At 40.4% G+C, this 21,952-nt stretch overlaps 1 protein-coding gene and 1 long non-coding RNA gene across 3 annotated transcripts; one reads left to right on the forward strand and one right to left on the reverse strand.

Annotated features, from left to right (window-relative positions):
- The first annotated feature begins 216 nt into the window (after positions 1-216).
- Positions 217-5,281, forward strand: LOC307044161 (uncharacterized protein). 2 transcript variants are annotated; one of them, XM_079689237.1, is made up of 6 exons: positions 226-493; positions 1,522-1,567; positions 1,749-1,840; positions 2,734-2,844; positions 3,104-3,380; positions 4,212-5,281. In XM_079689237.1, the coding sequence occupies exons 2-6, from the start codon at positions 1,529-1,531 to the stop codon at positions 4,419-4,421; spliced, it is 729 nt and encodes a 242-aa protein (XP_079545363.1). In that variant the 5' UTR covers positions 226-493; positions 1,522-1,528; the 3' UTR covers positions 4,422-5,281. The 2 variants fall into 2 exon arrangements, with proteins under 2 accessions (XP_079545364.1, XP_079545363.1); XM_079689238.1 differs by lacking the exon at positions 2,734-2,844 and having other exon boundaries at positions 217-493.
- A 1-nt stretch (position 5,282) lies between these two features.
- LOC307044162 lies at positions 5,283-11,013 on the reverse strand. The gene is made up of 2 exons (XR_013809545.1): positions 6,311-11,013; positions 5,283-5,980 (listed from the first exon to the last, which is right to left on the reverse strand). It is a non-coding gene; the product is annotated as an uncharacterized lncRNA (long non-coding RNA).
- Positions 11,014-21,952: the final 10,939 nt, after the last annotated feature.

Here is a 21,952-nt window from a genome sequence, read left to right on the forward strand (position 1 = left end):
GTTGTGCGCATGTGAAAAGATTTTGTGCATGTGTAAAAAAGTTTTGTGCACACAGATATAATTTGCTCGTGTAAAAACATTTTGCAGCTGTAGAAATATTTTGTGCGTGTGTGAAAAGTTTTTGCAGATATAATTTGCACGTGTAAAAAAGTTTTGCAGGTGTAGAAATATTTTGTGCAAGGATATTTACAAGAGTGAGGTTTCACAAAGTCTGAGATACGGACACACACATTTCCTATCTGTGTGTGCGAACCTGAAGTTACAAGCTACAAGCTGCTATTTACGAGTACGAATTTTGACCCTGTTTTTACGCCTGAGTATGCTAGCCAATCAGCACGTTGCCCACTGACTAGCCAATCGGGACGTAGCCCACTGACCATCCAATCATAGGACACAAGGTTCTAACGCGTTCGTTTTGCTGACCTGCGCCACTTGGAGCGTGCTTGCGGGAGTCAACATGGAGGAGCCCGAGGCGAACTCTTGTGGGACACAGGTGGGTTAATTACATGCTACCACGGAACATGCCACTACAGTTTTAATTAACTAACGTTACATCGTAATTAACTAAATATATCAAGACAGCTGTGCGTGCATCCCTGAGTTACTTATATTTTATATTTAACGCTAGCTAGTTGATGTGGTCTTTGCTATTGTCTTAGCTAGCTACAGTCTGTTGGCTAAATTAACGTTTGTTGTTGTTGTGCCGTTTGAATGAGTAACGTTAATGTTAAAGAAATTAATGCAACACTTTTGTCGGGTGCTTCCTGACATAATGCCCCGGGCATTTAATATGGAGAGGAAGGTAACGTAACGTTAGTTAGCCAAAGGTCGAAAAGGTTCAGTTTCCAATCCGACTTGTGTTCACGTCAGCTGGAAAATAAGTGAACAGAAAAGGAACGGTAAAGTGGGCTAACCATACGATCTTCATAATCAATAATAAATAACTGTATGGCCTACTCAACACAAATGCTCCTTACAACCCGCTGCAATAGACGATGAGCGATTCATGTTTTCTTAAAAATCAATCAATCATATTATTATTATTATTATTATCAATCTAATTATTTTATTTGTTTAAATATAATTGTATATTTTTTTCATATACTCTACAGTCCATGCATTATACTTTTTTGCATGAAAAGGGCAGAACTTCAAAAGCTTTAACCTGAAACACATGCCTCACTGCTCGAGTTCAGGCCAAAATTAGCCTTACTTCATTCATTTAAAAGACCAATCAGCAATATTTAGGACACAAATAACATATTTATAACAATAAATGCTCTTCCTCAGCTTTGTTTTATATAATGTAAACACAAGCAGTATTGTAGCCAAAGATAAACATTTCACTATACATTGTGCGGGTCATCTTATGTAGGCGCCGATCACATCATGTTATTCAGCACAACACCACAAAAAGGGGTCTGGCGATGGACACGAAGATTATTTCAATCATCAAAGGACTTGGTGGGACAAGATGTGGTGTGGATACATCAAGCAATTAATACCTTTTTTATTTTGCAGATATGGTATGGTAATATTTGGTGGAATTGATGGATTTTCAAGAAAGGTTAGTGCTTCCTGGAGTTTATTTTACAATTGACCAAAAGTGAATTGATATTAAATGCCATTTTTTAAAGTTAATTATCACGCACATACAGTATGGGGTCAGTATTTAATTCATTAATAGGTTATTTGAGTACTGTGTTTCTGTGGTGCTTACTTTTTCCTTTCTATAAATGCTCTCATAGATCATGTACCTACAAGTAGCCAATAACAACAAGGCTTCAACAGCTCTGCAGTTCTTCCTTGAGGCTGTGGACAAACACGGATTTCCATCCAGGTAACAGGCTATTTCTTGTTTTGTGTGTGTTTTTTTTTACATGTAAACATTGGATTATTGGAAATAGTGAATATGAAGAAAAATGTCAGGTGCACTTGATACAGTTAAAAGAACACTGATTTGTATCAGTCTAGGCCATTTTATAAAAATAAGGTAGACTTTTGTCACGGCAGCCGTATTGACATGAACTAGCAGGTAAATACAGGTTAAATTAATTAAGTTGATATAAGGTTCCATTCTATTTAGTGCAGTAGAGCCTTTCCAGTGAGCCAACATGCACAATAGCAGCACCCTGACTGTTTGATCTGAATGGAACAGAACATTAATTAGTATCACTGGTAACACCTGTGTTTACCCTACTATTTTATGTCAAAATGGCTGCTTTTCAAAAAGGTCTATAGGCCTACATGATCAACAGATTTTTCACTAAGTTTTACAAGAAAAGTTGTAAATTGATAGTTGGGGATATAGTGCCTATTAAGCAAAGGCCCAGGAAGCCCTAGCACCCCCTATATGTCATTTCTGAAACAACACTTTACCAGTGATGACACTTATGGGGATGGCCTTAGAATGAGATTGGATTATTCATTCCTTGTTTATATTACTTTACATGACCTCATGACATATTCCCAATATTATGTGTAGGTCTTTCCAGTGATGTGCCCATAAAGAATGTTTCAGTCTCATACTAAAACCTCTTGTTTCTGTGGTAACAAAATCTTTCAAACTGCTGGTTCCCTGGGGGATTAGCCAGGAGCCAATAGTGAAGCTTGTTAAATGGCTATAGCTGTACTTAGAAAACTGGAGATACAGCCAGCTCTAAGAGTACAGAGATTCAAATTTCACATTGTCAAATTACTTAACATGGTATCTGTATGGTTGTACATGTCAAGGGTCAGAGGAGACCAAGGTGTGGAAAATGTGGACATTGCCAGACATATGTTTGACGTTCGTGGGTGCAGCAGGGGAAGCATCATCTCAGGGAAAAGTGTTCATAATCAAAGGTAATATCAGTGTATGGTTGTAGCTTCTGTCATAAAGCTTTCTTTGGTCAAAATATCTTTTGCTAGTGTATCGCTTAATAGTGACGTGCTGCCATTAATTATGGTGCTAAAAGTTGTTGCTGAGATTAATGTACATATTAGTGTTATTAGGGATGGGGAAAAATCCATTGAGTTACTATTTGCATTTTTTGCAACGTAAAGGTGTGATAATTGTTTACGGACTGCATTTATTCATTTATTTTTGTCAACTGTCTTTCAGGATAGAGCGCCTGTGGCGTGACGTGTGGAATGTCGTGTCAAGTATTTATTACGATCTGCTCCACAGCCTAGAGGAGGATGGCCTGCTCGACCCAGCAAATTGCACACACCTTTTCTGTGCTCAGTATGTCTTTCTGCCCCGAATTCAGGAAGATCTTGACACATTCACAGATGGCTGGAATAACCATTCACTCCGAACAGAACGTAACCTCACTCCTAACCAGCTGTGGGAAATCGGGAAGAGTCAGAGCCCTGTCAGCCCTCCTGACAACTTCGAGGTAAAGGGGAAAAACTGTTTTGTAGTTCTGTGTTTTATTCACCATTGTGGAGGAAGCCAATGTTAGCACACCTTGCTTTCTTTTAGAAGTCATAACAATGTTAGTATTTGGTTATATGTTTATTTGACAAAATCCTTACACTGTTCTTAATATTATAATGAAAATGCAACACACGGGAACTGGAATTTAGCCTACCAGGACCACTGTGTTTCACTTTACCAGGCATCTTCCAATAGTACACAGCAACAACCATATGCATAATCAGGCTACAGCAGAATTACAATTTGTGTCAAAGCCAACAATGGGCTATGCAACACAATGTAACATTGAGTTTCAGTTGCATAGAATAGTTTTGTTGATATACAAAGACATAGGCCACAATCCGAAAAATGTAAAACTAATGAAAACAACTACTGTTGTTATTTTTCTTTGAATTTGTAGGCCTCAAAAATAATATTGCAGGAAAAAAAGATGCTGACTTCTTTCACTGGTAAATTAACACCTGAAAACTGCAATGAATATGCAGTGCACTAGTCTATTTAGTCTGTACAAGGATAACATTTAAACTAAATAAATGGCTTAATAAATTACAGTTCAGTAATGCATGTCAAGTGATTGAAATCTAGTTTAGTGTTCATGTCAAGATTGACAAAACAACAATTTAATCAGTGGGGTGGAAATAATTTAATAATAAATAATGGACTGTATTAGTAATTTAGAATTTGTATTTGTTGGGAGCCAAACGATTTCTAGAAAAGGTTCCTGACCACTGTTTTAGGGTGTCATCCCATGTAATTATTTTTAACTAACCCGATTACTTTTTTATTTCAGGGGATCCATTTTCCAGATGTGGAAATTGCAGACATGGATCAAATTGGAGTACAGGTTCCTGAACTGGAATCTCCCCTGGGCATCGAAGAACTGGAAGGACTGAATCAACTTTTTAATCCTACTGCTCCTTCATTGTGTTTTGGGGCAGACATCTATAGTGCTGTAGTTCACTACATAGAGGGTGTCCTTGAATCAAGTCAGGAAGCATAAGGCATAATGCATACTAACTTTCAGCAGTGGAAGAAGTATTCAGTAATTAGTTGCATTTAAATCCTTTATATCCTGTTGGCTAGTTTAATCTCCATCAATGCATCATATTCTATAAGATCATCATGTGTTTGTATCTTTGTCTCTGTCCTGTGAAAACCACGTTTCTCTACAAAGTCAGAAAAACAGCCTGTTTTCAGCTTTGTGACGACTACTTTTCAAGCTGATCCAAGAGGCTTTTTAAAGAGTTTATTTAGCTGAAGAAGAATTTAAGTAACACTTCATCCTTCAGTTGATCACAAACATTCAACACCAACACATCTGGAGATACGTGGTACTTTTGTGGGGGTGGTTGGGTAGAGGATGATGGAATATATATATATATATATATATATATATATATATATATATAGGGCATGACTGTTATATTCTCATTTTGAAAAGGGAAAATAAATGTATTTCAATTTTAGAGGCCTACTTTATTTGTAGTAACCTGAAATGTTACTCTTAGAATAACATGGCTTTCCACTAGCTAATGCAGTTCCTTGTTACATGAAAGATACTACAGTAGTAGTATAATGTTCTATTTTAGAACTCACAATAATGTCCCTACCTTTCATCCTGACATTGACTTCTGTTCATTCCGCTACGACTTGAAAAAATCATTTTCAGAGACTTCAACCTGCATTCAAAATAGTCCCCGGGGAAATGTTTACACAGCAAATGATCAGTTCTGTGGTTTATGAATGGAAATTACTTTTTTAGCCGCAGAACATTTTAAGGTATATAATATAATAATTCACATTTTGATTGTTGTGAAAAATGTAAAATGTGGGTAAATTGAAATGAAGCAAACATCCAAAGTCACTGGTCAATGGTTTATTTCTTAGAATCTTTGGATACAAGAGCTGTAGGATTCAAGTAAATACATCAGCAATAACAAGTACTGTAATAGACCATTTTCTAAATATTGACTCTATTAACAGAATGAATGATGCCATTGGTTACAACTACCTGAACCAGGTGCCAGAACTACATATGGCACAATCCAAACAGCCCTTCCAACAAAATGCAGTACAAAAAGAGTACCAGGCAAAGGTTATAGTATCTGTCACAAAATGTCATGTTCAAGTTCAATTTTGAGCTGACCACTGGAACAAATGAAGTAGTAATAATCTCAAAAGGTTTCGTTTCTGTGAGTCGATATTCTTAAAATGGAGATCTCTTTTCAGGTAAAAGAATACCAAAGACAAAATCCCTTTTTACACCAATGAACAAAAGCAGAAGCTCCATAACACTGAAACAATGTTTTTTTTGCAACAGAATCATACTGATGAGCAGTATCTAAACTAGACCAAAGCCTGTAACATAGGTTGCAATGCAGCTCTCCACATGCTTGGAAAAGTCCTCATAGTTTTGGAAGTGCCCAGGTACATGCAATGTGCCAAAACATGTGGAAGACTTCAGGTACGCCCCCTTCACAACTCGGACCTTCAAGGTGTCTGTAGGGATTTCCCACCCTACCCAGAATTTTGTCAGCTGTTCGAGTTGGGATGGAGAGGCTGCATTCAAAGACAACAAGAGGTTGTGGAAATACATCAAATAAATGACATTTGCGTTTTTAAAGATGAGCTGTATTTTACTGCTTTACCATGTTGTTTTATATATAGGTAAATGGAAATACTTTGTTGGGATAGTACTGAGCCCAAAAAAGGAGGGTGGCACAAAGTAGTATTAGCAAAGACCACATCAACTAGCTAGCGTTAAATATACAATTTAAGTAACTCCGGGATGCACGCACAGCTGTCTTGATATATTTAGTTAATTACGATGTAACGTCAGTTAATTAAAACTGTAGTGGCATGTTCCGTGGTAGCATGTAATTAACCCACCTGTGTCCCACAAGAGTTCGCCTCGGGCTCCTCCATGTTGACTCCCGCAAGCACGCTCCAAGTGGCGCAGGTCAGCAAAACGAACGCGTTAGAACCTTGTGTCCTATGATTGGATGGTCAGTGGGCTACGTCCCGATTGGCTAGCATACTCAGGCGTAAAAACAGGGTCAAAATTCGTACTCGTAAATAGCAGCTTGTAGCTTGTAACTTCAGGTTCGCACACACAGATAGGAAATGTGTGTGTCCGTATCTCAGACTTTGTGAAACCTCACTGTTGTAAATATCCTTGCACAAAATATTTCTACACCTGCAAAACTTTTTTACACGTGCAAATTATATCTGCAAAAACTTTTCACACACGCACAAAATATTTCTACAGCTGCAACATGTTTTTACACGAGCAAATTATATCTGTGTGCACAAAACTTTTTTACACATGCACAAAATCTTTTCACATGCGCACAACAGGTGATATACAACTGCAGACTGTGAAATAATTTGTGAATATTATTGACCCTAATTTGATTCCATATTCATTCGACATTGTCGGATGTTGTGGCCAGCTGGGATTGCTAGAGAAGGATGAGTCAAACTTTAGTTACTCACACAACAGCCGATGTCTCAAGATAAGAAGACATATAGGCTAATGTTAATCCTACAGCCCTATAATACAGAAAAATAAAAAGCATTTCTGAAATATGAGTCAATAATTACAAGAACAAATCTACTATAATCAGTCATCTTTTTATTTTTTATATAAACAACATATAGCTATGTTGCCGGCTAGCAAACTCACCCTTATCTGAAACGATCGGATAAAAGGTTTCGTCAAAGGTATTACAAACAATAACGTGATATGTTAACTGTGTTCGTTATTCTCCCGTCCAGGAGAGAAGCTTTAAAATAGGAGACTAAATGGAGTCTCTGTGAAAGTTCAATTGGGTACTTTAATTAAAAAAGGCGCGGTAGTGTTACAGACAGAATATTGTTCAGTCAGACAAACAGCTGTGATCCGCTCCTCGATAGGGAAGAGAAGAGAGTGGATCTCTCCTCCGGTGGTTTATATGGTGTGCTGGCTCCTCCCCGCCAGCCGGCTCGACTCGTCTCCAATGTCCGTTATTGCATTTAAACAGAGGATAGGTTCTTTTCACATTCAATATATGCTTAACACGCCGTTTCTCCTCATATTCTCTTTCATCACTTTTCATTTAACACATTCTAAACGCTGTAATCAATACTCTACAATACTTCTCGGCTCGTTTGGTTTCCGGTCATTCCGGATGTTGTCACATGCTACTCTCGTCTGTAAACAATGTATTCAAATAAACTGTACCTTCATTTAATATTCAGCATGGTAGTATCTCGACATCTATAGTTGTAGTGTTAAATCAGTAGGCTTCGGTTTGCACCACTCCATATCATTTCGCTACTAAATTCACCTCTTCAGGAAATCGTATATTAGCCACGTGCTAAATGCTAACCGGAGATGAAGGATTTTCAGAATAAAAGCTTAACTGCTTGTGCACAAGAATTTCTGGTTTTTCAGTATAAAAGAGCATTAAAACTGACGGCATGTTTAAACTACATTTCCCCATTAAAACATTGATTTTAATTTCTAACAGTCCCTCCTTACACACCTAAAAGGTGTGTATAATACTGAAATCAATGAGCTCTTCATCTGAACTTTGCATATTACATATCTCATATTAACAAACATACAATCAAATGGAATGGTTTTACAGCCGGCTTTACAAAAATACAAAATAAATTCTTGTCTGTGTTCAAACATAAAAGTTTTCCCTTGTGCATAACTTCTAGTGTTTACATTCAATATCATTCTTCAAAATAGCAGCAATGGCTTGGTATCAGAACATTTCTTCGTCCCTCCTTTCACAGAAACCGTTCTCATACCACGCTCAGTGTTAAGGCACTTGTTTTTACAAAGTGAAAAGAAATAAACCATTTTAGAATAGCAATAAAATAGACCATCATGGTATAGTATAAAATAAATTGAAAATAAAAATATACTATCTTGGAATAGTATAAAATAAATTGAAATAAAAATATACTATCTTGGAATAGTATAAAATAAATTGAAATAAAAATACACTATCTTGGAATAGTATAAAATAAATTGAAATAAAAATATACTATCTTGTAATAGTATAAAATAAATTGAAATAAAAATAAAAATATACTATCTTGGAATAGTATAAAATAAATTGAAATGGATTGGTTCCATGGTTCCATTTTGCTCACTTCTTCTTATGATATCATTTAAAGAATCTCATCGGCTGGACATTCATCGAACAATCTCATCTCTGAACATCCATATAATTTAACATCATTCAAACTAACTCGTCATTTTCATCAACATCTGTATATGGGGGTGGATTGTCCTGTTCTACTAACATTGGAAACTGTCCCCCCATTTGATATTGACCCCTAGCATATTCCTGGTTGAGGGCCCCATTAATCAGTCGGTTTACACAAGCGCGGATGCAGGTTGAGAAACAACAACTACCCAGTGCCAATGTCACGATCACACCTGAGACAGAGATCAGTCCATTTAGTAAAAAACCCTTGTACTTCCCCAGCCAGCCATCCAAGAAATCCTCGAGGGGGTTCTTCTCTATCCCACTGTTGTCTGCTAACTCCATGCTCAGAGTAGTGAGTCCTTTCAGAGCCTTGGTTACCGATCCATCAGGTGAGGTATTGTTTGGGATGAAAGTACAACATAATGTTCCAAACATTTTGCATACTCCCCCTTTTTCTGCCAACAACATATCTAGGGCCACTCTGTTCTGCAAAGACATCTGGCTGGTCTTGTCCAGTTGTTCACTTAGTCCCTTCATCGCATCCTTGGAGTCATTTATGAACCTCTGCTGATTGTAGTAGATATAGTTAATCCAGTCCACGTTCTTATTTATGGTGGGCCAAAGAAAGATGGATTCCAACCCTGCTAAGATCTGGTTTCTAGCTTTAAACTCATCTGGGACTCCCCTGGGCACCCCTATGTTGTCAATGTACACAGTGGAATCAAAACTCCCTCTTCCGACTGACCTTTTGGCTCTAGTTGCTTTGGGTTGGACCGCCATGTTTATCAGTTGCTCGGCCGTCATTGGTACTGCATAAAAAGGCATCACTAGCTGTACCAGAGCACAGGTCCCTGTCCAATCCCGTGGTAAAACTGAGAACAGGGTTTTATTACCACAATACCACCACACATCTGTTCTGGGATACTGCCTGATGGGCATGGCTATACCTGGGAGAAAATCCTGCTGGCTTAAAATCGTTGTAGAATTGCACCACTTAAGAGTACCTACTTCTATACCTTTTAGGTAGTCCCTTGTGATGCAATCATAAAGTCCCTCGTAAGATGTGAAATCAGGTGGAATGTCATTCATTTTTACCACTGGATATTTTTGTGCAATGTCGACACAATCTGCTGGGGATTTTTTCCCATAGAGTTTGTACATACAGAGCTGTTCTCTTGGGTTATTGTGGGCGTTAAATGGAAATGGCACTGTTCCCAAACTTGGTCGGGCAGCCGCACAAGCCAGACAGTCCGCCATCTTGCTCTGCTTAACAGAATAAACAACCCAGTCTAACCAGGAATTTGTGTCCTCGTATCCTGTTTCTACTGCTATGACTTTCTGTATAGAGGTGGTACTCAGATAGGTGACCAATGGATTGTTCACAGATTTAGCAGGGAGTATTTCTGGTTCTCGTTTAAAAGGGGATTCAGTGGTTGACGTGACGCTCAATTTTTGTGTCCACAGTGACAAAATAACAAAAATGTGATAATATTTAATTAAAATTCATGTTTTTAATATGCAGTTTATTCTTCTACATCGAATCCATCTGCAAACAATGAGTATTGTTCTTCAACTATGCAAATATTCTGCTTTGAACATGCCATTTGTCCACCAGTGCAACTGTCCACGGTAGCATTACTTATCTTAAAATGTCTGTAATTTAATGAGAAATTAATCTAAATACATTAAAATACTTGAATGCATGTCATACAAGTGTTTACTTAATGAATCTAGAGGTTATAAGTGTTAAGGTCCCTATGTAGAGTTATTATGACACATTACATTTTGTCCACAAAACTGGTGTCCTCCTGGAGCAACAGCATTATGTAGATATAAAACAGGCATTAATGTGACCAACCCATTACTGAGAGGGGTCCTTCCAGAACCAGGAAGTACAGAAGACATCACTGGAGCACATGGACTTTACACAAGGTCAGTTCTGTCTCAAATATTTTCATAATATTACTATTTCCGTGCAGTGTTGGAACTGGTCGTTTTAAGGTAGTCCTTTGGTACAACGCAATTTAAGTATTGATCTGAATATTTTTATCAATTTATATTGATTGATCATTGAAAATAATGTAAACCTTAACACTGTTACTCAGGATGAAGAATGTCTCTCATATAGCTAGGCCACAAACTAGCATTGACTTTGAAAATGTCCACTGGTGCAACGCACTGTCCTATAGTACAACATGAAGTCAGTTTCACTTATTTTTTTCCTTTACTCCTATCATAATGAAACTTAACATAGTGAAAGCAAACATGTAAACCAACATTTTTTGTATTACAAGTTTTATTGAATAATTAGTTTAAATATGCAAAAGAGATATAATCTGAGTCTAAAAAAAATGAATGGAGGTTAATGGACGGCTGCATTTTGGATGGCCCGTCAAATCTTCTCCTTCTTTCTCACCCCCAACCTCCCTCCCTCCCCCATCCATCTTCAAGTTCCCCAACCCCCCCCTTCTCCCCACCAAACTCCCTCTCTATCAAGCCCCCCCCTTGTTCCATCTTCCCTTCTTTCTAACCTGCCTCTCTGGCTCCTTACTCCTCTCCTTACTTTTGATGACTAATTTAAGTAGCTTTTTGCATTTTCTCTTAACCTCAGAAATTGAGGACAACACAACTCAAACCTTCCTTCTCTGTTTTGTTAAAGCTAGTTTGATTTCCAAAGTGAGATGCTGAAATGACCACCAAGGAAAGGTCCAGGAAGTTTGGGAGAGGCTGAATGCAGATTCTGAGAGGAAAGAGAACTTGCTGAGAGAGAGACGCAGAAAGTAAATTTGACAAGTTACCACAAGTTATTTTAGCCTAAGAATTAAAACATTTCATGACATTATTAATGCACCATCATATCACAATATTCATGGTTGGTTTCATAATTTTTCCCACAGATATCAGCAGAAGAAAGCATGCGGGAAAATTGTTCAGCTAAGCGTGAAGTCTGTGTCGCCAGCAACACAGAAGAAGCTACGAGAGAAATGGAGAGAGTCAAAGCAGAGATGTAGGGCAAGGGAAAAAGCCACTAATGCTGTCCTTGATCTTACGCCACAATCACCTCAGGATCATGACCAGCCATTTGAAGAGATCAATGACCCCCCAGTGGCAAGGCCAATTATCAATGGAGCCTCAGTGGCAAGGCCGGTTCTGCATGAAGTGATCAATGCCGTCCCGGTACCAGTACACGTTTTGTGTAGCACACCAGAGAAGTCCCCCCGAAACCAAAATCCACCAAAAAAAAGAAGAAAAACTAAAATGACCAAAGAACTACGGAAACTACAAAAACAAAATGAGAAATTAATGAAGGAACTTGAGGCTGAAAGAAGAAGAGTAAATACATTTAGACGAAAGAATCAACGCCTCGTGCAAAGACGGAATATGGATAAACGTGCTGACAAAAAAACACAAACAAAGCGAGGAAACACTGGCCAAGAAAAGAAGAAACAAGTGGAGTCCTTCTTATTAAGGGATGAGAACAGCAGGCTTCTTCCAGGGAAGAAAGACATCATTGGAAGGAAAAAAAAAATGCAGAGGAGAGTACTTGCAAAATCGTTGGTTGACTTGCACAAGGAATACCTCCAGACTGCTGGACCACACCTTCGACTGTCTTACAGACAGTTTGTACGCTACAGGCCATTTTATGTAACAGAAGCCAAATCAAATGACCGCAATACATGCGCCTGCTACCAACATGAAAACCTGCGTCTACTGATTGATACATTGTCACAGCGTGGTATCTTACCATCAAAAAGCCTATCAGATCTTCTTTCCAGCATAACCTGTAATACCGAGAACTTAAAATGCATGGAACGCACATGCACTGAGTGCTGCTTTGATGAATGCCAGCTTGCCACACACAACCTAGATGATCGGGCCAGATGGGAACACTGGGCGAAGGAAGATGTGGTGGTCGGAAATAAAACATATAAAAACTGGGTGAAGAAGACCGAGAATGGTACAGTGAAAGGACTGGTTGAAGAGTTCCAGAAACAGTTGGAAGGTATTGCCATTCACCAGTTCAACTGGCTTCATCAGGCCAAGAAGTTCAGGCATCTGAAGGAACACCTGAAAGAGAACGAAATGGTCCTGCACGTGGACTTTTCTGAAAATTATGCCTGTAAATTAAATACAGAAATTCAGTCATTTCATTTTGGAGGGAACAGGCGGCAGGCTTCTATTCACACTGTTGTGGCGTACACATGCACAGGGTCACAGTCCTACGCCACCATCTCAGATTCAGTCAGCCACAGTGAGCGTGCTGTGTGGGCCCATCTAAAACCAGTGGCCCAGGACATTATGGAAAAGTCTGGCCACAAGATTGACACTATGCATGTACTGAGTGATGGTCCAGTAACTCAGTACAGGAACAAGGCCAACTGTTACTTGTTAAGCAGTGTGCCATACACATGGGGGCTGAAGAGGGTTACGTGGAACTACTCGGAGAGAGCCCACGGAAAAGGCGCACCGGATGGGGTTGGGGGTGCAGTCAAGCGAATGGCCGACAACCATGTCCATGGAGGGCAGGACATACAAAGCCCAAAGGACCTTTATGAATTCCTGATCCAAAAAGAGGTCCCCAACATCCAATTCAAATGGATCAATGAGGCAGACATACAAGTGTTTGATGAGATGTTGCCACCGTCTGTTCCAAAAGTCCCAGGCATACTTACCACGCACCAGATCCTGTCATTCTCACCAGGAGAGATTTTCTACAGGACTCTCAGCTGTTTCTGCCGCTATCCAGAAATGTGCAGCTGCTTCTCCCCTAAAAAGATGAGGCCAGACAATCGAGCAGAGGAAAGCGGCTCCTCTGAGTCTTTTGAAGCCCAGCCCAAGAGTCCTGAAAGTCACAATAGTGGAAAGGAAGTGGAGCAAGAGGAAGAGGAAGAGTACACTGTGGGGAAATTTGTCATAGTGAAGTACGAGAATAAGCCATTTGTGGGCCAAATCACCCAAATAAATGAGGAGCACTTTGCAGTGAATTGCATGGAGCAAGTAAGCAAAAAAAACATATTCAAGTGGCCTGCTAAACAAGACTGTATTTTGTACAGCAAGGACCAACTTGTTTCTGTCATCTCTGAGCCAGAGCCCTACCAGCGGGCCGCACAACTCACCAAGTACGACTGGTTGCTTTTCAATGAGGTGTGAAAAGAACCACAGGATGTTTCACTTAGGGCTGGGAAATAAAAAAATAACTTAGATAGACAGTTGATCAATATGAAACATGTTCAATATATTGATAAGAGACGGGACCATCACTCCTAACAAAGGGTTCGTACTTATTTACAGTATTTGTGTGTTTTTCATTGTTGTGTTGACATTGGAGTTTTCTTTTGTATTATGATCAAGTTAAGTTCAAGTTATATCGTGATTATGATCAAGTTATGTGTGATTAAGTATGATTACGTTTGTTCAATGAATTTTGTATATGAATTCAAATGTTCAATGTTGTTCAATGTTATTTAGTAGAATCTACAATGTTGATGAATTCAATTAAAAATATATATTTTACCTGTGTTTTGACTGAATTTAAAATAATAAATTTGACTTTGTACACAACATAGGCATACTAGTATTCTGTTGTCCAATGGTGCAACAAAATGTCCTGTGGTGCGACAAATTGAATTGTGAGGGGAAAAGGTATTTTAATTAAAAATGTATGTAAAAAGTGTTGGATAGTATAACAATGATATCATCACTATGCAGCTATAAGGATGAAATGAAGATTCCTTGAGTTTTATACTAATTATATTGAATGTAACCCAGACATTTGGGTGAAGTCTCTATGTGTACATCTTATAGTATATAAATAACATAATTCTGAATTTGTTGGGGGTATGTTTGATGTGGAAATATAATTGGGACAAACTAATATGCGTTGTGCTTATCTATCTTACCTGTCCAACATTCTCTGAATTAAATAATGGCATTCTTTATGTTGTTGCACCGGTGGACACATTTTAGGACTACCACACCAAAAAGTGAATAATATGCAAAATATATGAAGAATTAGAAATGGACACATTCAGTTTTGAATTATTCACATATAAGGGAATATAATTATATGTCATTGGACATATATTTTTGAATTATTCTTTTTTTCACTTTGGATTTGAGTTCACGTCAACCACCCATATATTGGGGCGAGATCAGGAATTATATCAGCTGGTGGGTCAATTATTTTCACTAAAATTGATCCCATTGGGTCATTTCCTGGAACTTCTATCCCCATCATTAAATGGAATGCAGTGACGTCTCCCTTTTTCTTGAAATGGGGAGTGAGTGCGCTTTTAAAAGCAATTATTATTGGATTGTGTTTGTTCATGCCTCCACTATGGCGACCTTTGGAAAAAGATAGCTGAGACCTAAACGTCAACCCAGGGGGATTGTTATTTCCTTCTGCTCTAGCACTCCAATATACCTTCTCTGAACTGGGACACCATGAATTATCATCTGGCCGTCCCCAAGCATGAATGCACCCATAAACGTCATGGCCTGTTTTGTCTTGCAGCTCTCCACATACAACCACATCACACACATCAAGACTGACCGTAACCGCTTCACCTCTGGGGATGAGTATTTCTAACCCTTCCTCCTGTCTCTCCGCTGTTCTTTTGGCTCTGGGGATAAATGGAAGTCTCTCAAACACAGTTGAAGGTTCATTAGTGACAGTGGCATTTTCTACGAGTGCACGAATGGATTCGGGTTCTTCATGATGCTGTATCCCCTTCCCAACCAGGAAAATGCCAATTGTGATGAACAGAGCTAACAATGATATTACGATTCTTATCCCTTTGGTGCCCCTTAATTGTTCTGACTTCTTGAATGGCACTTCATCAATTTTACCCATGGTTATATCAGTTCCAAATAATGAAAGCAAAAATAAATATATAGAAAATAATAAAACAAAAATATTGGACTCTTTTTTGAATAGTAAAATAAATAGGTCTCAGATCTAAAACAAAAATGGTTATTCCGTTTTAGTATTCAATCTACAAAACCTAAAGACAATTCGTCTTTTGAGCTGTTTCTATCTTAATATCTCTTGATTTGTTATTTGTTTTGTTCCAGCTCTGCCAAATCAGTATTAACTTCCGAGAGCTTTCTGGAAGGTGCCGGTGCAGGGCGACAATGTGTCAGGTGGTGCCAATTTGCTCCTTTTTTACCTTTTATCCGGAGAGCGTGTGAAGTTCTTTCAACTACTTCCCACGGACCCGTCCACCTGGGTTCAGCCCACTTTCTTTTGTGAACTTTCAACCTCACCCAGTCCCCCGGCCGTACAGGAGTCTCTTCTGGTGTCTCGTCTGGTGTTTCTGCAGTTCTCTGAACCTGTGTAGACAAGACTTGGATAATATTACTCAGAGCCCTGACATATTCATCCACTTCTATTTGTCTGATGTCTAAAACTGGGCCAGTCCCTCCTTCTCTAGGAGGCCCAGGCATTGGCCGACCAGTTAGCAACTCATGGGGTGAAAGATGTGTTTTAGCACCCTCAGAAGATCTCATTGACATGAGTGCCAGAGGCAAAGCATCTACCCATTTCATGTTTGTGCCAAAAATGACTTTTGCTATTTTCCCCTTTAATGTTCTATTTGCTCTTTCTACTATACCCTGAGATTGTGGGTGGTATGCTGACCCAAACTTATGAATTATACCGAAATATAACTCAACTTCCTCCAAATGTTTGCTTGTAAAATGTGAACCATTGTCTGATCTTATTATCCTTGGCACTCCATAACGGGGTACGAGTTCTGTTTTGAGCCATTTTATGACTGTCTTTGCGTCTTCTTTTTTGCAGGGAATGGCTTCAATCCATCTCGTATAACGATCTATCATTACTAACATATATCTAAACCCTCTGACCACATTGTCTGCTCCCATGTCTGTATAATCAATACAAATGTCTTTGAATGGGGCTTCTGGGACTGGATATCTTCCCATTGGGCACTTATATGGCTTTTTTACATTGAATGCATTGCACGTGTCACAGTCATTAACGAAGTTTTCAACCATGTCCTTCATGTAGGGATGCCACCACTGTTGTTCAATGTCTTTTGTTGTTCTTGCTTTGCCTACATGAGTGGGACCATGTGATTGTTCTATTAGCAGGTGGCATAACTTTGCAGGTGCGACTAAACGGCCGTCGTGGGCTCTCCACAGGCCATCTACTTCCTTTGCTCCCTTCTGACTCCATTGATTCTGTTCATACACTCCAGCATATTTTTGCATGTCTTTGATGTGTTCAGTGGTTAACTCCTCTTGACTATTAGCCTTTGTACATATCATTTGCTTGCTGTACCCTCCTGCCTTCTTTGCTGCTTTGTCTGCTGCATCATTTCCTCTGGATATTGCATTGTTCAATATTTGATGTCCTTTGCATTTCATTACTGCCACTTTTGCGGGCAACAGCAAAGATGTCAGCAGTAGTTTTAGAGCTTCAGCATGTTTTACTGGTGTCTTAGCAGATGTTAGGAACCCTCTTCTGATCCACTGTGGTCCGTCTATATGCACTGCTCCATAGGCATATGCTGAATCTGTATAGATGTTGACTCGTCGTCCCTCTGCATGCTCCAAGGCTTTGGTGAGTGCCACTACTTCTGCCAGTTGGGCCGAAGCAGGTTGGGGGATGATTTCTGCTTCTATGGTTTGTACATTTTCTCCCTCCTGCCGGACTACTGCATAGGAGGCCACATTCCCGTCATCTCCCTTGTAACAGCAGCCGTCACTGTAGAGAGTGAAGTCTGGTTGGTCCAGAGAATCTGTTTCTAAATCTGATCTTATCTTGAGATCCTTTTGGGAGACGAACTGACAGTCATGGGGTGTGTGCTCTTCCGTGCTCAGTCCTGTAGACATGTTTGTTAAACCACTTTGGTATGTTATGTGTGGTTTCAACAGACTGGTCTGAATCTTGATTTTCCTGATTGGGGAAAATGTGAATGCCTGTGAATTTATGAATGCTACTACTCCATGGGCTGTGTTTACTTTCAATGGGTGGCACATTACCACATGTGCAGTTTTCTCAATGACTTTTGCTAGTGCAGCTAGGTGTCTTGCACATCCTGTCTGGCCCAGTTCTATATTGTCTAGCTTTGAGCTATGGTACATCAGTACCTGTCTCACTCCCCCTTTTTTCTGAAACAGGACTCCATTGACTACTCCACCTGATTCAGAAACATCAAGGCAAAAATCATCGTCATAATCCGGAGTGGAAAGGTGTGCCGCTTGACTCAGGGCTTGCTTCGTCTTCGTGAAAGCTTCTTCGGCCAACAATGTCCACTCGAGAGTGGCTTTTAGATTTCTGTTTCCTGCTTCTGCAATTATGTGTCTCAGTGGTTGTGTCAAATCCACATAGTCAGGTATGTACGTCCTACTGTAACCTGTCAGGCCCAGGAACGCAAGCATTTGTTGCACTGTTTTGGGCTTTGGTTGGGAGAGGATGGAAGTCCGTTGTGCTGGTGTCAGAGTTAGACTGTTTGAGGAAATCATCCTTCCCAGGAATGTAACTGTTCTCCTTGCGATCTGTGTTTTTTCTCTCTTCACCTTATAGCCCACATTGGCCAGTAGGATTAGCAATTGTTGTGTCACAGTCAGACATGTTGCTGCATCTGGCCCGGCTAGCAGCAAATCATCAACATATTGTATCAAAATTACTCCCTCCGGTAGGTGCAATGCACTGAGGTCTTGTTTCAAAGCACTGTTAAATAGTCCTGGGCTATCTTTGTAACCCTGTGGCATCCGATTATAGGTATATCGCTGTCCTTGGTACGTAAAAGCAAATATATCCTGGACTTTTGGATCTAATGGTAAGCAAAAGAATGCATTAGCTAGATCTATCACTGTGAAATATTTGTGACCTGGGTTAAGATTTTGTAATGCTACATGTGGATCGGGAACAGGAATATTAGCAGTTTTAGTCACATTGTTGACTTCTCTCAGATCATGGACCATTCTCCATCCCTTGTTTCCAGCTTTTGGTACCGGCAAGATGGGAGTATTCCAATTTGAGCCGGTGTGCCTGATTACTCCAGCCTGCAACAATCCTTGAATGGTGTTTCCTATCCCATCTATTTGTTCTTGCTTCAACTTGTATTGCGGCCGCCAACATGGTTTGTAATCTTCCACCAGCTCCACTGAGACTTCATGATTCACTAATCCAACATTGTAGTCTCCGGTGGTCCAAAGATGTGTAGGCACCTGAATTAGCATTTCTTCTGTGTCCGGATGGTTTGTGTGTTCTCGGCCATGATCTCTGTCCAATTCTTGCTTCTCCAATAGTCCTCGTTCCTGGCTGTTGTTCCCAATCCTCCACATTGTCTGGTCTATCGATTGCCACAGAAAAGGTGATTCTGTCGCCATCCATTCAGTGTTCAATGCAGTCTTTATCATTGGACCCAATGATCTGGACTCAGCTCCTATGGTCATGGCGAGTGTGACATGAGGAACAGCTTCTTCAGATAGATTGTACCATTGTTTTTGTTCTGGTGTGAGTTTTACCGCTGCTGCTACACCCTGCGGTCCTACGTAGATGTCTGCCACAGTCAAATCTTCCATTCTTCCCTCTTTATCTTCCATCCATGCATCTTGATATTCTTCATCTGGTCGCCTAAGATAATTGTACGTACAATGTAGAGGATCTTGCGGGGGCCCATAGGGTCCTAGTGTATTTATCCATGGTTTCCAGGCCATGTATGTTCTTTGGACATGTGGAGTATCAATTTCAGTGGTGATCAGGCGGCTCCAGTACACAGTGGTTGTGTCATTTTCTTCGCCGTTTTCTGGATTTGCTGCCATCATCATGATTCTCTGTTGTCCGTCGTATGTCTGGTGGAGTGGTATCTGGCCTGGAAACTGGATTATCAGCCCATCTGGTGTGCATAGTATTCTCGCTCCTGATTTTACGAGCAGGTCTCTCCCCATCAGATTTATGGGACAGTTTGGGGCATAGAGGAAAGGATGTTGCAGGAGCTGCTTCCCAATTTTTGTGACCAATGGTAATGTATATCTCTGTACATCAATTTTTCCCGAGTATCCAACTGTTTTGAGGGTATGATTTGAGAGTGGTGGTGGTTTTCCCTTCAATCTTGTCAAACAGGAAGCTGTGGCTCCTGTGTCCACCATCATTTCCACCTTCTCCCCCTCAATCTCACAGGTGACCATTGGTTCATCTTGGGCTGGAATTACATCACCTGTGATTGGATCCTCTGGGCCTCCTCATACATATGGACCACTCCAAGCTGTCAGAGGCATCTGGTTCATGTTTGGCACCCCTCCTCCTCCTGGTTGTCCCTGAACTCCTCTGCCTCCACTAGGCCCTCCCCTCTGTTGATACTGTGAAGGCATGTACATGGGTGCTTGTGGCTGTAGTTGGACAGGGGTATACACAGGCGGTTGCTGTGCTTGGGGATGATACTGTTGTGTCTGGGGCTGTTGAAATTGCGTAGGGTTGTATTGTAAAGATGGTGGTGGGTATTGTGTTTGTTGATTTGGACAATCTCTAGCCCAATGGCCCGGCTGACCGCATAAGTAGCATCCCTCAAGCCGGAAAACTCTTCCTCTGCCTCTTCCTTGGAAACCTCCTCTACCTCTTTGTTGGTTCTGCATCTGATTTTCTGGCACTATCTGAGTTTGAACTGTTTGAGGCGTCTGCACTTCTTTCTCTGTTAGTATGACTTTTGCTGTTACAGCTGGCATCTGCCTTGTCAATTTCTTGTTTGTATTAGCTTCGTTATCTTTCTCAGCTACCTGCATCTTCAATAGTCTTTTCGCCAGTTTCTTTGTGTCTTCATCGTCTTCCACCATTGTTTCCTGGTATTTCATGTCGTGGTGTATGAGATTTAATCTCCATTCTTCTGGGAGTTTAGCTTCCAATCCCACGACATCTCCCAGGCTTGCCTGCACTGATTTGGGAAGGGCTTTTATGACTGCGTTCTTCCACAACATTATGACAGCTGGCGAAGTGTCATGTCGTTCTCCAGTGCAGTCCTCCCACACTCCTTCACATTTCTTCAGGAAGGCATGCATGTCTTCCCCAGGCTCTTTTCTCAGGCTGTTGAGGGCATGTAAACTGCGTGTTGTTGGGTAAATGTGACGAATGGCAGCCCAATACCTCGACCGGATTTTGTTGAATGAAATATCATCTGGAGAGTTGGTGCATTTAGCCTTGGAATCCACTGTTCTTGCCTCTAGTCTTCCCTCTGTCCTTCCAAGCAATGCCCTCATGTCTCCCAAGCACAGGTGGTCTTGGACTGTGTATTTCTCCAGATCATTCACCCACTTCTGTCCTCCTTGGGTGAGTGGAGGTAGTTTGGCCACTAAAGATTCCATGTCCCTGTGAGTCCATGGTTGGTAATCAAATCCTCTTCCAGCCGCTATCAATGGCATGGAGGTATGTACTCCTGTCCTGGTTCTTTGAGAGGTCGTTTTTTTTAGTTTTTGGGCATGTCCCAGAGTAATGTTGCTCATTTTCGTCACTACTAGTATTCTCAGGAGGAGATGCAAAACCGCGTTGTTGCTGTGACTGTTCATGATATGGGGAGTGTACACTGGTCTCCGACTGTGCACCGTCGTCATCTTCCTGTCCTTTGGAATAGTCAGGAGAGTAGTTTGTTCGGCGTGTTGTTTGTGATTTTCCCCATGTTTCTGTTATTTGTAGTTTTCTTTCTTCCTTTTCTTTGTCCTGTCCATGTTTTTCTACCATCATCTCCCGGAATCTCTCCTCTTCTTGTTGCTTTTGTTTGTCCTGTTGCACTCCGGACTTTTCCTGATCATCCATCCCTGTGTTTTTTGGTGGTAGCAGAGAGAAAATCGGCATGTCCGAACCTGCCATAGATGATGCCTCAGCACTGGGAGGTTTCTTGTTGGGCTGGAATGACATAGGTGTTCGTAATGTGTTTTGCGGAAGTTGATGCTGTCTAGTCATGTCCTTCAATTCTTGCATTTCGTGTTTGAAAATCTCCCGCAGCTGGTCAGATTTACTGTGAAGCATTCTTACTTCATAGTCCAATTCTTTAACACTTCTTTCTGTGGGGACATAGTCGAACTTCAATATTCCTCCTGAAACATTAAAAGTTGGGGCTTGTACTGAGGCTTGAGAGAACAGTTCTGATTCCGTTATGTAAGGAGGAGGTTTCTGAGGCAGGTCTGGATAGAGCTTTGGAGTTTGGATTATTGGAACATCTTCTATTTTTTCCACTGTGTGTTCCTGTTCTAGCGGATTTGGTTTTTTAACGACGTGCATGTTTGCCGTCACTGTTACAGAACACTTTAAATGGAGCATCAGACTTGTAACATGTACTTTTCTTATCTCCGCTTTGTTCATAGC

The sequence above is a fragment of the Notothenia rossii genome (genome assembly GCF_949606895.1).
Source record: "Notothenia rossii genome assembly, chromosome: 6".
In the NCBI taxonomy this organism is placed as follows: domain Eukaryota; kingdom Metazoa; phylum Chordata; class Actinopteri; order Perciformes; family Nototheniidae; genus Notothenia; species Notothenia rossii.